The 17,846-nt window shown below is 42.8% G+C and overlaps 1 protein-coding gene across 5 annotated transcripts in view; it reads right to left on the bottom strand.

Annotated features, from left to right (window-relative positions):
• Window positions 1-2,924: 2,924 nt before the first annotated feature.
• ARMC2 (armadillo repeat containing 2) overlaps window positions 2,925-17,846 on the bottom strand; it is an 81,835-nt gene continuing 66,913 nt past the window's right edge. For 4 of the 5 annotated variants that reach the window (XM_082048876.1, XM_082048875.1, XM_082048877.1 and 1 more), the window contains 6 exons: window positions 16,839-17,160; window positions 15,180-15,302; window positions 12,024-12,137; window positions 10,714-10,846; window positions 8,405-8,562; window positions 2,925-3,279 (listed from right to left, as the gene is read on the bottom strand). In XM_082048876.1, coding sequence (XP_081905002.1) covers window positions 3,143-3,279; window positions 8,405-8,562; window positions 10,714-10,846; window positions 12,024-12,137; window positions 15,180-15,302; window positions 16,839-17,160 — 987 coding nt within the window. In that variant the 3' untranslated portion in view covers window positions 2,925-3,142. The remainder of the gene's footprint in view (window positions 3,280-8,404; window positions 8,563-10,713; window positions 10,847-12,023; window positions 12,138-15,179; window positions 15,303-16,838; window positions 17,161-17,846) is intronic. The other variant, XM_082048878.1, reaches the window with a different exon arrangement.

Below are 17,846 nucleotides of genomic sequence, written 5' to 3' on the forward strand. Positions count from 1 at the left end.
TGCTCCTGTTTTCATCCTTCCCACAGCCCTCCAGCCCCTCTTCAGGTAGACTCTGGCATATTGGGTTTTCTCTTTCCTCACAGGTAACAGGTGTGATACAACTGGAGATTCTAACTGTATGTTTATATCATCACTTTTTTTTTCAATAAGTAGCTCTGAATGTTATTGTGAGAGTTAAACTGATTTTTTAAAATCCTCCAGTAGTGAACTTAGTTCCAATTAGGCTGCTGATTTTCTTAGGCTAGTGCCAGAAGGGGATCAGAAGGAGGGTCAGGTCTGTGCAGTCAGACCAAGGAATGGATGGCAAGAGGCACCAGGGAGCAGGTGGGGGATGTGCTACAAGGGGGTGACAGGCTCATGGGTTACAGAGCACTCACGTGTCAAAACTCCTACCTGCTTAAAGGAAGTAGGAGCCTTATTTGTAAGGCAGGAAATAAATGGATTTTTCCAAGCCCAAAGACAGAATGAAGATTTCTATCCCCTGGCCTGGGTCTCAGCCCCAACTGGTTTCTCATACTAGTGTTTGAGAACAGTTCTAAGTTTACAGTCCAAGAAGTTAAAATATCTATAAAGATCTAAGGGAGAAAGATTAATAAACTGTCAAAATTGTGACTAACAGGAAGCAGCTGCTGTTTCCTCTTAACTAAAAATACAGGATTTTTAATATTTCAAAACCAGAGCAAAGCTTTCCTGTCTAAGGGCATATCATAAAGCCAAGCTGTGCCTAAGGACACAGAGAGAGTGTCTTTCCAGTCTGTAAATGGAGTTTCTGCAGCACCTGATTCTGCTGCTGCTTTTTTGTTGGTTTTTTTTTTTTGGGGGGGGGGGCAGCGCACTAACCACAACACACAGACAATTCTGACTACATATGGAAGGTGACTGACTTTGGACAAAAATCCTGAAAATGTTTGTTTGGTGATTTTCTGTTAAAAATGCAGAGGCCTTTGTGTTCTTAGGTAGAAGAGAACAAGCAGAACAGGCTATTAGGCACAGTAGCAACTGAAGATGGTGGTGGGGTGAGTCTTCAAGGTTTGTGGTACAAACCCCCAAATGGTAGAGGCAGCCATAAGAGTACATCAGAAATTCAGCATTTTGGGGATTGTTCCTGTTACCCACAAGTTTTGTTCAGGGAAAGACATGGGCCAGTGCAGCTCCACGGGAGCCACTGCTGGGTGTTGCTGCTGGGTGCCCTGGGGCCGCTGCTGCCCTCCCTGCTCTGCCCTGCAGCAGTCACAGGCCACACTGAGCACGAGCCCCGAGCTCTCACACAGCGCCTGCCCCGGCTCTGCTCTCCACTATGGGATGCCCAAATTTGCCTACACAGTGCTCCAGGCCCTTGTTTACAATTTGATCAGCAATGACGTGAATAACTAGAGTTTTCTTTGAACAAATCTTAATTACCTACATATCCACCTGGGCTTGATGAAAACATCAGTTTCAGCCTGCCTTCTGACAGATAGCGCCTGTCAATTCTGATCAGACCTGCTGATAGGACTTGGCCATGAGGCCTTTTCCACTGCATCCCCACCCCGTATTACACAGCCTGCTCTTTGCTGCCTTTCGCCTTGATGCCACTGCCAAGAACAAACGCCTCAAGCTCCCTCCCCATGGGAGTACTTACCCATTGGCCTTTAATGCCTCCCGAAAGCAAATCCAATATTTTTTCAAAGACACAAGTGGGGCATTGAAGCCATTTATCTTCTCAACTTCAGCAAAAATTTAAATGCCAAAAGGAGGAATGATAATTGAGATGTTTCTGAGCTCAGCAGAGCTACTGTTGGAGCCAAACCTGACGGAACTGCTGAGTACCTCTCTCCTGTGGATCGCAGCAGTGGAGGCTGCCACAGGCGCTACTCCCTCTGTGATTCACTGTGGGGCTGCATTGCTGGTCACAAGAAATACCCAAGCTGCTGGGACAAAAAGAACATTGCACGTTTCATTCCCTTCACTGAAGTCTCCTCCTCACCACTCCCAAAACCTGGCCCATGAGATCTCCTCTTCTCCCCTGTCCCATCAACAATAAAGAAGTCTCGAAGAATGTAGAAGCAGAGACCTAGACTATGTGCCCTCCTGACGCACCCAGCGCAGTGTGAGGCTGCTGCCCCTCGGGATCAGATCGCGGCAGCCTCTGCACAGCAGGTTAGTCACCTGAGGTCAGGAAAGAGACAAATGGGTCAGGTCTGCAAAGCCTTCTGCAGTCAATTGGGCTGTTGCTGCTTGAGGCCAGTGATGCACATGCTGAGCTAATCCACAGGCTACAAGCAAGGACTCATATGCACTGGAAGGATGAAAACTGAGCATTAAACAAGGCAGCAGCAGTCAGAAGGAAGGTGAAGGATGTACGTTTTTTTTGCCTTGTGGATGGAGACACAAGCCCGGGGGAGACAACTGGCCAAGGTGGTCTGAGAAGTAAAGGCACAGAGGTAGCTCCTGGGCATGTGGGAACAACTGAAACAAGAACATACCCAGCCATCTAAAATCTTCTCTTATATCAGGGTTATGGGTGTTTTGCCTTAAGATGTGAAGTCCCAAATCAGAAAAGCCTCTTACTGGCACAGCTGTACCTACATCCCACAAGGACCGAGGGAGGAGCTGGGATACTGTGGCCACACAGCATCAGGTAAAGAAAGGGGATCTCCAAAGGAAAAGGGAGCAACTTTCCCCAACCATTGACCATATTTAATCACATTTGGGTTAGTCTGTCAGAGAATTTCATATAAAGCAAAAGTATCCAAGTCTATAGGTGAGATGTGGCTCCTGTCATGCAACATTCTTTTACAGTGCACAGCGTTTGTCGTACCACAGAGGTCCAGCTACTCAGCGGTAAACTACCTTTTAAAAATTACAAGTTTAGCAAATTAGTTTTTGTTTCATTTTCCTAGCCAAGCAACTATGCAATTAATAGACAAATAACATGGAACAGCTGCTTGATCAGCTCAAATATATTGTAAAAAGTAATTACACATGCTAAAATTTCATACAAGTTTCTCAAAATATAGTATCCAGTATATAAATACCAGGCTTTACTGACTTTTTAAAATTTAACGTCCCATGCTCTCCAGCGTACAGGTATAATAGAAATATAAAACTGTACAATCTACACCACGAAAAAAAAGAAGACTTGATTAAAATGGAGTAATAGTCACAGTGGGAAGGAGGGATGGCTTTGAATTCTATGAAGAAGTTTTTCTGCCACAGGTTTGAACTCTCTTTCCCAATATAGTTTGTGGTAGTCCCTTAAGTCTCTGTCGAGGCTGTAATCCAACACTAGCTCTTCATCTGTAATAAAGGAAAATATCATCATCAGTTCTGAATAAAAATATACCCAACCATGTATTTTAAAAACCTCCCTGTGTTCAAGACAAACTCCAAGTGTCACTGTCTGAGGGACTTCAATGTAACTGAAAATAAAGGATGTTAAGGTTAATAAAACAGGTAAAAGGGTATTGCATGTTCTTTCATTCTCACACCTCACAGGTGCAGCTAAACTGTACCTCCAAGATCAAGCATGTATTGTGACTGTCTGCCTGGAAACTAGTTGGGTTTTCATAACAACCACAGCAATTTTGCCAATGTAAGTCATCAATTTATCTAACTACAACTATGGTTTTCCTATCAAAAATTGCTCTGTTAATCTGGTTCATGAAGACTCTTTCAAACTATATCTACTATCATACTTAAAGACCTTGAACCACATTAGCTACTGTATTACTGATGCCCTCCCTCACAAACTTCATAAATAAAATAACAGGGTACACTGAATAGAGACAAGCAATGCTAGGAATTAAAGGAAGTCATCACTCATTCCCCCTCCATTCTGCCTGGTGGCAATGAAACCTTTACAGAAAAAAGAAATGAGTCTGCAAACAGAAGCTTGCTCCTGAATCAGGAAGCTACAAACACAACTGATAATGCCAAACAAATCACAGAATCACAGAATGATAGGGATTGGAAGGGACCTCCAAAGATCATCTAGTCCAATCCCCCTGCCAGAGCAGGAACACCTAGATGAGGTTACACAGGAATGTGTCCAGGAGGGTTTTGAATGTCTCCAGAGAAGGAGACTCCACAACCCCCCTGGGCAGCCTGTTCCAGTGCTCTGTTACCCTAATTTGAAGAAGTTTCTTCTCACATTTAAGTGGAACATCTTGTGTTCCAGTTTGTACCCATCACCCCTTGTCCTATCATTGTTTGCCACCGAGAAGAGCCTGGCTCCATCCTCATGATACTCACCCTTTATATATTTGTAAACATTAATAAGGTCACCCCTCAGTCTCCTCCAAGCTAAAGAGCCCCAGCTCCCTCAGCCTTTCCTCATAAGGGAGATGCTCCGCTCCCTTAATCATCTTTGTTGCCCTGTGCTGGACCCTCTCCAGCAGTTCCCTGTCCTTCTTGAACTGAGGGGCCCAGAATTGGACACAATATTCCAGGTGTGGTCTCACCAGGGCAGAGTAGAGGGGAAGGAGGACCTCTCTCAACCTACTAACCACCCCCCTTCTAATACACCCCAGGATGCCATTGGCCTTCTTGGCCACAAGGGCACAGTGCTGGCTCGTGGTCATCCTGTTGTCCACCAGTAGCCCCAGATCCCTTTCCCCTACACTGCTCTCTAACAGGTTGTTCCCCAACTTATACTGGAAGGAACTAGTTGTTCCTGCCCAAATGCAAGACTCTACACTTGCCCTTGTTATATTTCATTAAACTTCTCCCCGCCCAACTCTCCAGCCTGTCCAGGTCTCACTGGATGGCAGCACAGCCTTCTGGTGTGTCAGCCACTCCTCCCAGCTTGGTGTCATCAGCAAACTTGCTGACAGTGCACTCTATTCCCTCGTCCAAATAATGGATGAATATATTGAATAATACCGGCCCCAGTACTGACCCTGAGGCACTCCACTAGATACAGGCCTCCAACTGGACTTCGCCCCATTGACCACGAGTCTCTGGCTTCTTTCCTTCAGCCAGTTCGCAGTCCACCTCACTACCCAAACATCCAGACCGCATTCCCTCAGTTTAGCTGTGAGGATGCTGTGGGAGACTGTGTCAAATGCTTTACTGAAGTCAAGGTTTTCATACAGTTTAAGAGGAGGACATTTGACATCCTTTAGGCCATAAATGGACCTAAAATGAGGATACAATCCTGCACCCAGTGGGCAGTGTGACTTACCTTTGTCCTAGATTACAGAAGAGCACCAGATTCACAGTCTGTTAAATAAATCAATCCCTGTGTAAGACAGCTTACTGCACATTCACAGCAGGAAAAAGACAACTTGGAGCTGAAGAGAAACTTCTGTTATCCACATTTTGAGTCAAACTTTGCTTAGGAAAGTGTCTATTCCCATTTAAAGGAGTGTCAAGCTGCCCATGCAGAGCACGTGGCCTGAGCTGCAGCAGCGAGAAAGGAAGAGACAAGGTTACTCAGGCATGGAGATGGGCTCCATTTCATAGAAAGCAGCCAGTAATGGCAAACAGTACTGGACTTCTATGCCACTACAGTGTTTCCAAACTACCAAAATCAAAGAGATGCTGAGGTAGAGTTCAAAAGAGGTTCTGCATGAAGAAAAGATGCCATTTAGAGGCTTTCTGTAATAAAATAAAGAGAAAAAAAACCCTACAACATTCTTTCAAGAAGGAAGACATGTCACATCTCTGCAGGAAGAAACCCTGGAATCAGAGAAAATCCAGCCTCAGACATCAGATCTACATTTGATGGTATCATAGGATAACTGAGGTTGGACAGGACATCTGGAGCAGAGTCACCATCCATTAGGTTGCTCTGGTCCATGTACTGTTGAGTACTGAACACTTCCAAGGATGAAGACTCCATGGCCTTTCTGGGCAGCCTGATCCAGTGCTTGACCCCTGCCATAGTGGAAACTTCCTAACATTTAATTGGAATTTTTCTTATTGCAACTTGTGCTCTTGTCCTATCTATGGCAGAGTAGCCCAACGCATGTAAAATGAATCTCAGCAGCAGAGAAGCGAGAGACCCTGAAGAGGAAGATAAGGTGGTGTGGTTTTTGTTTTCAGGGAGAATTGCTTTGCCTACTCCTGAAATGATTCTTCTACCCAAATTAACCACCTCCTAACACAGAGCAAGAGACATTTATCCCTTTTATTGTGCTCTCCAGAAGTTGATTGAATGTTTATGGAATCACTGAGGTCAGGAATTCCAGCCTACAAGCGCAAGGGTCAGAACCAGTTCAAAAGCTGAAGTGTTGAACCAAAGCAGTAAATTTCCCAAAGCTCAATGTGAGTAACACCAGGGATCAGCAAGGATCAGTGTCCCACACGCAAGCTGTGCATCCTCAGATAATTTAATTTTCCCACGATCCTCCTCAAAACTAGCAAAATTGGATACTGGCCAAACAGTGTATGAACTGGCTGCAAGCCCAGGAACACGACAAGCACACTGGCTCTGTGTGCTATGGGGGAAGCTGAAAACGAGATTATGGACTCTGGTCTGCAAGGGCTACCCATCCCTGTAACACCAGCAAAACAGGGGCCAGGAGCCCTGGAAGCTCGTACCACGCCATGTAAGAGTTCACGTGTACTGATAATCCAAAAATACCCTCCTCCAATTGATAGTGGAGGTAAAGGTGAGCAGAAGCAAGGTTTCACTGAATGACCAAACAGAAGAATGTTCTGGAGACAGAAGAGCCTGGAAACACCAGCCTGCAGCAGCTCTGAGCCAGTGAAGTGACAGGGAACTCAAGAGCAGCTGAGAGAAGGCAAATGACAGTGCCCCTGGAAAGCAGTGCCACCGCATCTCAGGCTGCTGGCATCAGGTAGGGAAAAAGAAAAACCAACAGCATCTTCTGTCCAGCCTTTCTCAGGCCCAACAGCTTTTCAGGCCATTTCCACTCCCTTTTGGCTCCCTCATCTCTTTTGTCGTCTCGTGCCAGGTAGGGGAAAGAAAAACAAAGGGGAGGAGGCCAAGCACAGCAGGTGCAGTGAGGTGTCTGCTGTGCCATCTCCGCGTTTTCCGCTTCCTGAGGGCGTGCTGATGCTTAAATACAGTCCAGCGACTGCCAGCAGTTGCCTTCTGCTTCCTGAATGATAGAATCGGAGCGATGAGGGTTCAAGGCTGTTACTGGACACAATGGGAGGAGGAAGACGTAGGACAATATTAACCAGTTGCTATTACTAAAATTTGTTGGCTCTTAACACACAGAGGAACCAGAGCCGATGAATAAGATGCACTTTTTTTACAGCCACTCTTGTGACTACAATGTGAAGAAAGACTAGCCTTCTGATTTCATTCTGACCTATTTTTAATTAATTGTCATTACGATTGCATTACAATTGCAATTGTACCTGCAATTGTACATTAACTTCCAGTTGACGAAAGCTGTACTAGTTAATCAGAGTTCCAATTACTACCCAGCCTGGACTCTGCAGTCAAATTAATTGCTGGAACTAGCAGTGCTAAATGCAGAGGAAAAAATAAGTAAGACTTTTCCGAAACAAAGACATCTATTCCTTGCTGCACGCCAGTAAATTCAAGCATGATGGTGGCTGTAAAGTTTGCAGTTCTGTTGCAGAATGTTAAAAAGGACACTAATGATCTTGAAACACCGAGTATTTTCAGATAAATAGATGGCATTACTGCTCACATTAAAACATGCTCTATCATAGCAAAGAACGTAATGCAAGGAATGATTACAACAGTGAATAACAGCAATTGTGCTGTAACTGGAAAAAAAAATCCTCATAAATCCACCCACTTTTCTGATTGTCTAAAAACAAAAGGGACCATGGGGGTCTCGCTTTCTGAGTCTGACTAACGTGCAGCCTTCTCCACACCAAGCATACATATTTAGTAAATTTCTGATTAAAACCAAATCAAAATTACTTAAGGTTTTATTTTATTTCATTTTCATTTTAAAGATCTTTTTAAAAGATAATTGCGGATGGTCTACCCGAAATTAAATCATAACCAAAGAAGTGCTCATAAAATAAAGGAGGAAAATGACATATAGTGACAATAGGACTATGACACTACAGGACTATGGACTATTAAACTCCATGAATTTGAAGCAAACAAGTGTGCAGATGCAAAGATCCAGCTGGGTAAGCAAACTGGGGTCTGAACATTCCCGTGTAGGCACCTCCCAGCCTGTGTTTGTGGAGGAGCACACCCTCCCTAGCTTTAGGGGGCACATGAGAAATGGCCAGGATGTTGTCCCTGCTCACAAGGAGGTCATGATGAGGGGAAAAGCCACATTCCGCAGGGTGCCCAGTGTGTGCGGCGCAGTGACCGGCTGCATCACACAGGGCCCCTGCTTCTGTCGGTACCTGCAAGGACTTTTGAGCCAGAAGGGCCACCCAGCTACCACTGCTTTCATTTTGCTCCTTCAACTTATTTCTTTTATTAAGGAAAAGAGATCAAGATCATGGATCTCACCTAAGAGTGATGTGAGCAGCACCAGCAACGTGTCCATGTCTTCTCCAAAGCATGAGGCCGCGCTTGTCATGTTTTCACTGTAGTTCCACAGGGTTTTGCATATCAAGCAAGCCAGCTGCCAGTCTGTTGGCCCGAAGTCCTCTAAACAGTCAACCAACCTGCCAGCATCAAACAAAAACAGTGTTTTGCTCCATGTAGTTTTCTCCTGAGCCCTTCAAAAGCTGGTGGCCTAGAAATGTACGTAGACTCCATGAAAGTTTGTAGGAAAATTCTATATTGATAAACTGAACATGCTACTTTCTTCAACAGTAACTTCTCCCTTTTCACTTAGTCTAGTTCCCTAAGGATGTGACCATGCTGTTTGTCTACACATGTGTGTATGCCTGCCTGCATCTGTCCATCCCCTGGAACTTTTTAACTCAACTGACCAATTTCAGTCACATCTATCACAAATGTAATCATCTCAAAGACACTAAAATTCCACCAAATTTCATGACAACTTGTGACTGTCCCAAATCTGTGCCTACTACTAGAGCAGAGATTGAAGTGTGAGCCAAACCTTATCAGGCACCAAGAATTCATCTAGAAAAGATGGTATGAATGCACAAAAAGTCTCAGTCAGAATATCCAGCTTATCACACACCAGAGGATCTGACCAGGAGACAAAACCAAAGGAATTATCTACTTCCATGACTCACAGAATTACCTATTACATTCTGTGAAGTCTGATTGTTTTGCAGATCTCTCCTCTTCTTATGTTTCCCAGCCTGCACTCCCAATGGGCTCCTCTCAGAAATGCCAGTTTTGTTACGGACCATCACGTTCTTGACATTTCTCCAAGTCTTGCTTCCTTACAGATACCATATGCAGGCTAGATTGTAAGCAGGACTCTGAAATTAAGCTGTAAGTTTTCTGCCTGCACCAGCTTATGTGCAGTAGCTACCTAGAATTCCCATTACCAGACAGCAGCGTTCACAAGTCCCGGGGCACAGAATAAATGTTGGTTTTCACCTGCTGTCCCTAGTGACTTCTCTAACAGTAATTCTTCACTGCTGTTCTCTTCCCCAACCCTACAACCTCCTCTTCTCTTTCCCTCACTTCACTGGGAGGTTTATAATTTGGTGCTTACTATGATACTTGGGTAACTATGATACATGCTTTCAGGTGAAAATAGTGGTAATTCAAAAGCAACCAGGAAGACCAGGAGGCCATGAAAAGCCAAATGAACTTGCCCTAATTCCATGTTTTATTAGGGCCACTATATATTGGTACAATATTCTCATTTCCAAAAATCCACAGAGCTGGTTTGGAACAGTCAGGATGACCTCCCTAACAATCACTTCCAAATTCTCAAGATTTATTCCATACTGTTACTGTTTTTTCTTCCTTCACAAATTTTCAGACACAGTATAGAAAATTCCATATTCCACAGAATTCTACATAATAGAAACTTCTCACATTTATTATTCAATTTGCCTGCAACTTATTTTCATTCTTTTTCAGCTTTATATTTTGTAAACTAACTAGAACATGGGAAGGAAGGATGAGCAGACTATGCATCGTTCACATTGTATTAAGTAGTAATTATATGATATATGAATAAGAAAGCATTTCAAAGTTAGGCGTATTGTTTCATAAATGTGGGTTGTATCAACTGCTTTACAAGCATAGGAACACGATCTTTCATGTTGCTCCAATTAAGCTGGATCCACTATTATCTGAACATCAAAGCCACAACTGTTGCATCCACAGTGGTTCTTCAAGATCTAAAACCACTTAAAATATAAGTGCCTTAAACTTGAACTCTCAGAGAGAGGGGACTCAGGAGCTATTATCTGCTGAGCGTGGCTACATCAGATACTCCTCCCTGCAGTACTAAGTAGTTACAAAGAATTGCAAGAGACCAGGTGGGTATCATGGTTCCTGAAGTAACCTTAGCACTTATAGTACAACAGATACACATTAATGGTGCCTATTAACTGCAACCCACATAGGATCCATTTAAGTCAAGCATAAGCAGCTACTGCAAGGACCTGCTTTAGTCGCTTTGTTATATGGTGCTCTCCTCTGCTGTACAGATCAGGAGGATCTCTGGGAATTTGTTCTATGGTTTTTGGCTCTGCAGCTGCCTAAACCGCCCTAATGCTTTTGCAAAAAAGGCTCTTTCTTGAAGAACATCAGAACCTGAACATCTATCAAGTACGTATCCTTAGTACTAGTTGTTTGCCCTAGTTAGAAAGAATCTGATTGAAACTTCCTGGCCAAACCACTCAAAATTGTCTTTTTCGTAAGCATAATCAGTAGCTTACTTTCCAATTCCTCCTTCTTCCATCAGAAGAGCTCGTTTGTTCTCGTCTACTGTGAGATTGAGCAGAACTCCACAGGCAGAAAAACAGACATCTTGGCTCTTGGCATCAAGCAAAGCAATCAAGAACTTGTATACTGGATTGTAAAGAAGGAAACAATATTACTGGGAAAATGGACTTGTTATAAAAATGGCATTATGACATACTTATTAAACATATATACTTAGGAAGCAGTCAAATGCAGGATACCCTACCCAAAAATTTAACCTTGTAGCATATTACAGTGACATTTGTAGAGTAGACGCATGACCCAGAGCAGCAGCCATCATAACATCATGCTGAACGCCAGTTTTCTTCAAAACAACACACACAAAATTCTAGTTATAAAAATACACCGAAGTAATGTGAAAATCCAATCGGAAGAGGTTAAGTCGACCAAACTGAATTACAGCTTATTTCTTAAAAGTATCAGCCTCCTTTCAATCGCACAGTGGGCTCCTCCTGAGCTTGGCACACTGATCTCTCCATCTCTCCAGGTGGAAAATTCTGTCCTTTGGCTGAGACAGCTCAGCAGCACCCAGCTGCTGTCAGTTCTCCCTTTGCAGAGACCTTCCCCTCCAAAAGCACTGATACAACCACCCTTCAAAGAAGGGGTTGTACACTTTGGCATATCACCGCACTTTCACCACTGACAGGTAAATACCAAAAAAAATTTATGGTGCACGAGTGTCTAATTAAACTTCTGACACACCTTCTGTGGATAGCAAGGAGTTGCTGTTTTTCCCAAAGTTCTTTAGACACCCAAAGCAAAAGGACTTGAGAAGACTTGTATCCTACTTCACCCAGGGGCAAACAGTAGGTCTCTTTGTTGAGGTTGTCAAACATCTTAAATACATGTTACAAAATGCTAACAAGAAGTCGAACATGAGAATCAAAAACCTGTGACTACAAACCGTAATGAGAACTTAGTTGGATTTTCATTTTATATCATATGACTACTAACCTGTAGGAGGAGTTAGGAGTGAAGGGAAATTTCAGAATTATAATCTTTGGGAAAAACAGCTTTTTTGTAGTATTTACCTTTGTGAAGGCAGCATGGCATATTTCCCCTACTCCAATATTTCCATTTTAATGAAACTGAAACAAAATGGTGTTTGTAATGACTGCTATTGGATTCTAACATTTACCCAATTTGAAAAACATCAGAGAAGATTGCTTCTACCCTTTAACTGAGACAACTTATTAACAATCTTTCCTTTTTAGAACTATGGATATTTAAAAACAGGACTCCTACAAAGACAAAAGTAACTCACTCTTCTTCTGTATGATGAAGTCACAGATCTCATGATACTGGGAAAGATTGCCAAAGACTCTGACAGCCTCCACAACTCCATCCATATTGTTGCTCATTAACAGCTTTAAAAGCACTATTGGTTTGCAGAGAAATGAAATAAAAACAATTAGCTGTATATCACAAACATGTGCTTGGCTTTCTATCAATAAATGTCAGAATGCAAGCAGAAACAGCAATAAATGTAATAAATGGGAACAGTTATCTAACTGACTGGTTGCAGTGAAGGGGGTGAGCAGATGGTAGAACAAGAGCTAAATTGTGCAGGGCTTTGAAGATGAGACAAAGAGCTCCAATATGGGGCTAAATGCAAAGGAACAAAGGAGAAGTTACGAAGATAGCCTAAGCACAGTTGTGATAATGGGAGCCAGTTCTGCTACACAGTTCTGAAGGGGCTCATGTGAAAATCCAGGAATATAAAGAAGAAAAATAGTTGTAATATGTAAGAGAATTTATTTAGATCCTGAACCTGATGCACCCTCTAAAGAGGTGTGCTGTGTACCAGGGGCTCACATTAGCAATGTCAGCGAAACACTACCAAGACTCGTACAGTCCACTGACTCTTATCTGCTGCCATTGTTTCATGTGGGCAGTGGCGATACAGCCAGGAGCAGTCCAAGGAGCATCAAGAAGGATAAAGATAAGGAGCTGGCTGGTCATGGTCAATGGCTCAATGTCCAAGTGGAGATCAGTGATGGGTGGCAATCCTCAGGAGTCGGTATTGGGACCGGCACTGTTTAACATCTTCGGTAGGGCTGAGTGCACTCTCAGCAAGTTTGTGGATGACACCAAGATGAGTGGTGCAGTCGACACACTGGAAGGCAGGGATGCCATACAGAGGGATCATGACAGGCTTGAGAGGTGGGCCTGTGCAAACCTCATGAAGTTCAACAAAGCCAAGTTCAAGCTCCTACAGATGGGTTGGGGCAATCCCAAGCACAAATACAGGCTGGGCAGAGAATGGATTGAGAGCAGCCCTGAGGAGAAGGACTTGGGATGCTGGTTGATGAGAAGCCCAACATGACCCAGCACTGTGTGCTTGCAGCCCAGAAAGCCAACTGCATCCTGGGCTGCATCAAAAGCAGCGTGACCAGCAGGACGAGGGAGGTGATTGTCCCCCTCTGCTCCAGTCTGGTGAGACCTTACCTGAAGCACTACATCCAGCTCTGGGGCACCCAACATAAGAAGGACAGGGACCTGTTGGAGCAAGTCTAGAGGAGGCCACCAAGATGATCAGAGGGCTGGAGCACCTCTCCAATGAAGACAGGCTAGGAGAGTTGGGGTTCTTCTGCCTGGAGAAGGCCACAGGGAAACCTTTTTGGAGCCTTACAGTACTTAAGAGGACCCACAAGAAAGATGGAGATGGACTTTTTACAAGGGTCTGTGGTGACAGGACAATGCGTAATGGATTTAAACTGAAAAAGGGTAGATTTAGATTAGATATAAGGAACAAATTCTTCCCCATGAGGGTGGTGAGGCACTGGAACAGGCTGCCCAGAGAAGCCGTGGATGCCCCATCCCAGGAAGTGTTCAAGGCCAGGTTGGATGGGGCTTTGAGCAACCTGGTCTAGTGGAAGGTGTCCCTGCCCATGGCAGGGGGGTTGGAACTAGATGATCTTTAAGGTTCCTTCCAACCCAAAGCATGCTATCATTCTGTGATTTCCTAGGAAGAGCTATCACCATGTAGGTTTTCAGTGCATGGCAAGGGAGCGATGTTACAGAAGTCACATTTGTCAGTCTTCTATGAGTGTGAAGTGAACCACTGAAATCAGTCCATCATATAAAGGACTCAAATCAGTGAACCCTTAACCCTTCTGCCACAGAAAAGTGAGAGAAAAAAATATAGCAAAGAGGTTGGCTTTATTCCCATTACTTCTATCTTTGAATGTTGCAGTTCTGAACGTGCCTTGAACTTGTCTTAAAGAGACATCCAAAATGATTTTTTGTTTGTTTTGGGGATCCACCCTTGTATCAAACAGCAAGTATTCCTAAAATGTCTCCTGGAGGAGGAAGCCTGCTGGTCTTCTATCAAAAGGCTTTCTTTCTCCTCAGTTCAGGCAGAGGAAAGGTGATAGGACTGGTTCCACATGCTAACAATAAAAACAGGAGAGGGAGAGCAAACGGGACTGGCAGAGAAGTCATCTGTTTCCACATTTTTCCAACTAGCAATAAGAGACTGCTGGCTTACGGGTGATAAAATGACTCATGACAGAACAGGAGAACTGTTACCCAGAGAGAATATGAGATCTACCAGTCAGAGCACTAGGTTGACAGACAGAATATTAGGAAAAGGTTCTTCCCCTAGAGGGTGGTGGAGCACTGGAACAGGCTGCCCAGGGAGGTGTCACAGCCCCAAGCCTGACAGTGTTCAAGAAGAGACTGGACAACGCCCGCAGACACATGATGTGAACTCTGGGGTTGTCATAGGCAGGGACATAAGTTGGACTCATTGATCCTTGTGTGTCCCTTCCAACTCGGGACATTCTATGATTCTACCTGTTGTGTGAAACTCAGGCTCTATTTCTCCCCAATTTCTTGTCTGTTTGGAGAGAAAGGTGTGCAAGACGTAGACTCACTGCCTTTTGTATAACATTGAGTCCCAGAATTCAGGTGCAGTTCTTACACATCACTGAAATAGAACTATTATCCATACTGTCAGAGGGGAGAGAATCACACAGCTCTTATACTGCCAATGCATTTATAAGCCAGAAACAGTCATAAACCAGATTTTGCAGGTCTACAAGGTACTAAGAAGAAAAAACCTTTCTTACCATACTCTGATAAGTAAAAAGCAACTTGATTATTTTGGCTCAGGTGCATGGTTTTTGAACAAGTCTAGCAAAAATTGCTAAACAGAAAACAACGTGACAAATTCCTCTGGGGAGGAAAACAATGGGTTTTGTCAACAAGCTGGCTACTTTCACACAAGTCATAGAATTATATTTCAAAAGAATGAGAAATCATTATAGGAAGAATTTAACCCTATGAACTTCGTATTCCTGCAATATGATACCATACAACACTACCTGGGTCTTTATTTTCTGTAGTGTCAAAATACAGTATGTATAACTTCCACTTTCAAAAACCTATACAAAAAGTACTGTTTAAAAGTCCTTACTTTCAGCAATGTGTATCTTCTTGTCTTGAACAGCAGAACTCTCCACTTTGTAGTAGGATAAGTTGTTGATTGTTGTTGCAGCATTGATGACCAACTCCTCACAGTCATCAACTGACTTGTATTCTGACAGTGAAAAAAACAAAACAAAACAAAAATCCCACATATGCATATGTACATACACACGCACATGATTCGAACTTAGCAGTGCATTGTATCTCAGAAGCAAACTGAATCATAGTTTACATGGCCACTATTACAGACACCTATTCTGTTTTTCAGTAACATGGCAGAAGCGAACAGGAACAGCTGATCTAAAACTGGCAATTCAAAGTCATTCTTTCCAACTCTTCAGCTACAGAAATCATTGTGACTAAGGCAACATAGTTTAAAATCAAGTTAGTTAAGAGATTTTACAGATCCTGTTTGCTGCTTTAAGATGGAACTGAGGAAAGTCCACATGCAGAAATAGGCCTGTGTGATAGACACAGAGAAATACCAAGGACTATTATACTGAAATGTCAGGTACCATAAAAAAAAAAAAAAATTAACAATATTTGAAATATTTTCTCTCTTAGAGTTCCTGACAGAATGTTAACAAGTGCAAAATCGCATCAGCAATTCTGAAAGTTGTGCATACTGATTTCTCTGAGGTTTCTGGCCTCAGAAACAAGGAGTGAAGGAAATAAAAGTGGGATAAGCTCATGGGGAGAGAGAACATTTTGTGGTAAACTAACTGATAAAGTGCTCAGAGAGCGGAGGGTGACAGAGAGAAGCTTCGAGGCTTGAAAGCACTTACACAACCATCAAGACTGTTCCAACCTGGGAATCTCCTACAGGGTTTAAGACAGAACAGACAAAGTTGGGAATCTGCGTTCTCTAATCCCCCATGACTGGTGGGTAAGACTGGTAAATTAGCATAGCACATAACCAGGTTGACTGCCTTTACGTAATATTTAATGTTCTCATCACATACTAAAATATACTGAGTTCTTTGAGATGTATCTTGTCACCGCTAAACTCTGCTATGGGGAGAGCAGACTGCCCAGTCCTAGCCTGTAATTAGATTTACAAAGGGATCAGTAAGCAGTAAAGGAACTGCAATCATAAGCATCTGTTGGGAAGGAAAAAGACACGCCCTTCCACCTGAGAGAGATAAAGACTGAAAGTTTGAAAAAGAAGAAAAAATAAGAGGAAATTTTTTTAGGAGGCTGAAAATTATGGGTGCAGGGAAAAAAGGAATACTCAATCCTGAACAGTCACAAAACCTGCAAACCATAAAAAGAAAAACACCAAACGCATGTATGTAGCACCTGATAAGAACAGACTTCCCTTATAGATATGAACTCTTACTGAGATGTATTTAAAATAAAATTTGCTTCCTTATGTTTAATGATATCGGCAAATCTTATTACTGAATGAAACACTTCGACATCTTTCCCCAGACATTAAAATGCCAGTACCAAAGCAGCAGTGCTTCCACTGTCTCAAACAGACCTTCTACATTAAACAGTTTATGAATATCAGCAGCCTGACTTTGTTATTTTAGCAATGAAACCGATTTAGTTATGGCTCAACCTAGGTAAGAAGACCACGTAGAAAAACGCTAAACTCTCCTTACAGACTGAACAAAGATAACATACATGACGTAGATTTTATTACCTAGAACTGTAACAAGTAATTCTACAATGCGAGGGGCGGCTGCCAGAGCTGCTCCTACACTGGGATGAATGGAGAGATTGGCCAGCACTCTTATCAGTTTTATCAGAACATCTTCTGCTTCTGAAGGATGCTTTGGGTGTTTTCTTTCTTCCCCTCTTCCTTCATGGTACGATTTCTGTGCATCCAAATCAAGTTCATGGTAGGTTTGGAATAACGATATCAAGGTGTTAACACTTCCTCGTTCTTTAAAAAACTGCTCACGGGCCTGGTTATTCTTTTCTGTTAAATTACCAAGAATGAAGATGATACGGATAACCAAATCCTGCAATAAAAGAAATAAACCATATTATACAGAAAACATCAAAAGCTATTAGCTGCTTAAAAAGAAGATAATACTTAATTTGCTTCACAATTCAGTTAATAGCAGGTCGAGAACAACTGAAGGAATGCCAAATACAGCAACTAGAAATAATTTCTTATGTTACTATTTTTCCTAACCTGGTTTACAAAAGAAATCAAAAACATCTGACAGAACTAGTATAGCATTGGGGTAATTACTAATGGGATATACTTAGTATAGGTCATCTATTTTTACCAATCCCACAGTAATCTTAAAACAGCACTTTATATAACTAGAATAATCATATGGGCCAGAGCTTACTAATCTTTCAAGTAAGCAAATGTCAGTTGTGATGGCTCAAGACCACCACTTCCCCTGCCGCTCCAGGACTCTTACCCACTGCAGAGGTTAACAAAACGACTTTCCCTTTCATTTGTTACTGTTAAATCCATGTTAACTCTTACTCATTTCCTTGTTAAGTCCAACTGCTTATAGAGAGCTGAATTGTTTGTTCCAGATTTTTACCAGAAATGTAATCTTAACTGGCCAGTCTGGTGTTTGTTGGTTTTTTTGTTGTTGTTTTTTGTTTTCAAGTTCCTCCTCTTTCTCCTTTTAAAGACAGGTGCCCTACAGCCTTGCCATCCTACAGAACTTTTCAAGAATCCCAG

This window comes from Streptopelia decaocto, assembly GCF_964273445.1.
Source record: "Streptopelia decaocto genome assembly, chromosome: 3".
Lineage (NCBI taxonomy): Eukaryota > Metazoa > Chordata > Aves > Columbiformes > Columbidae > Streptopelia > Streptopelia decaocto.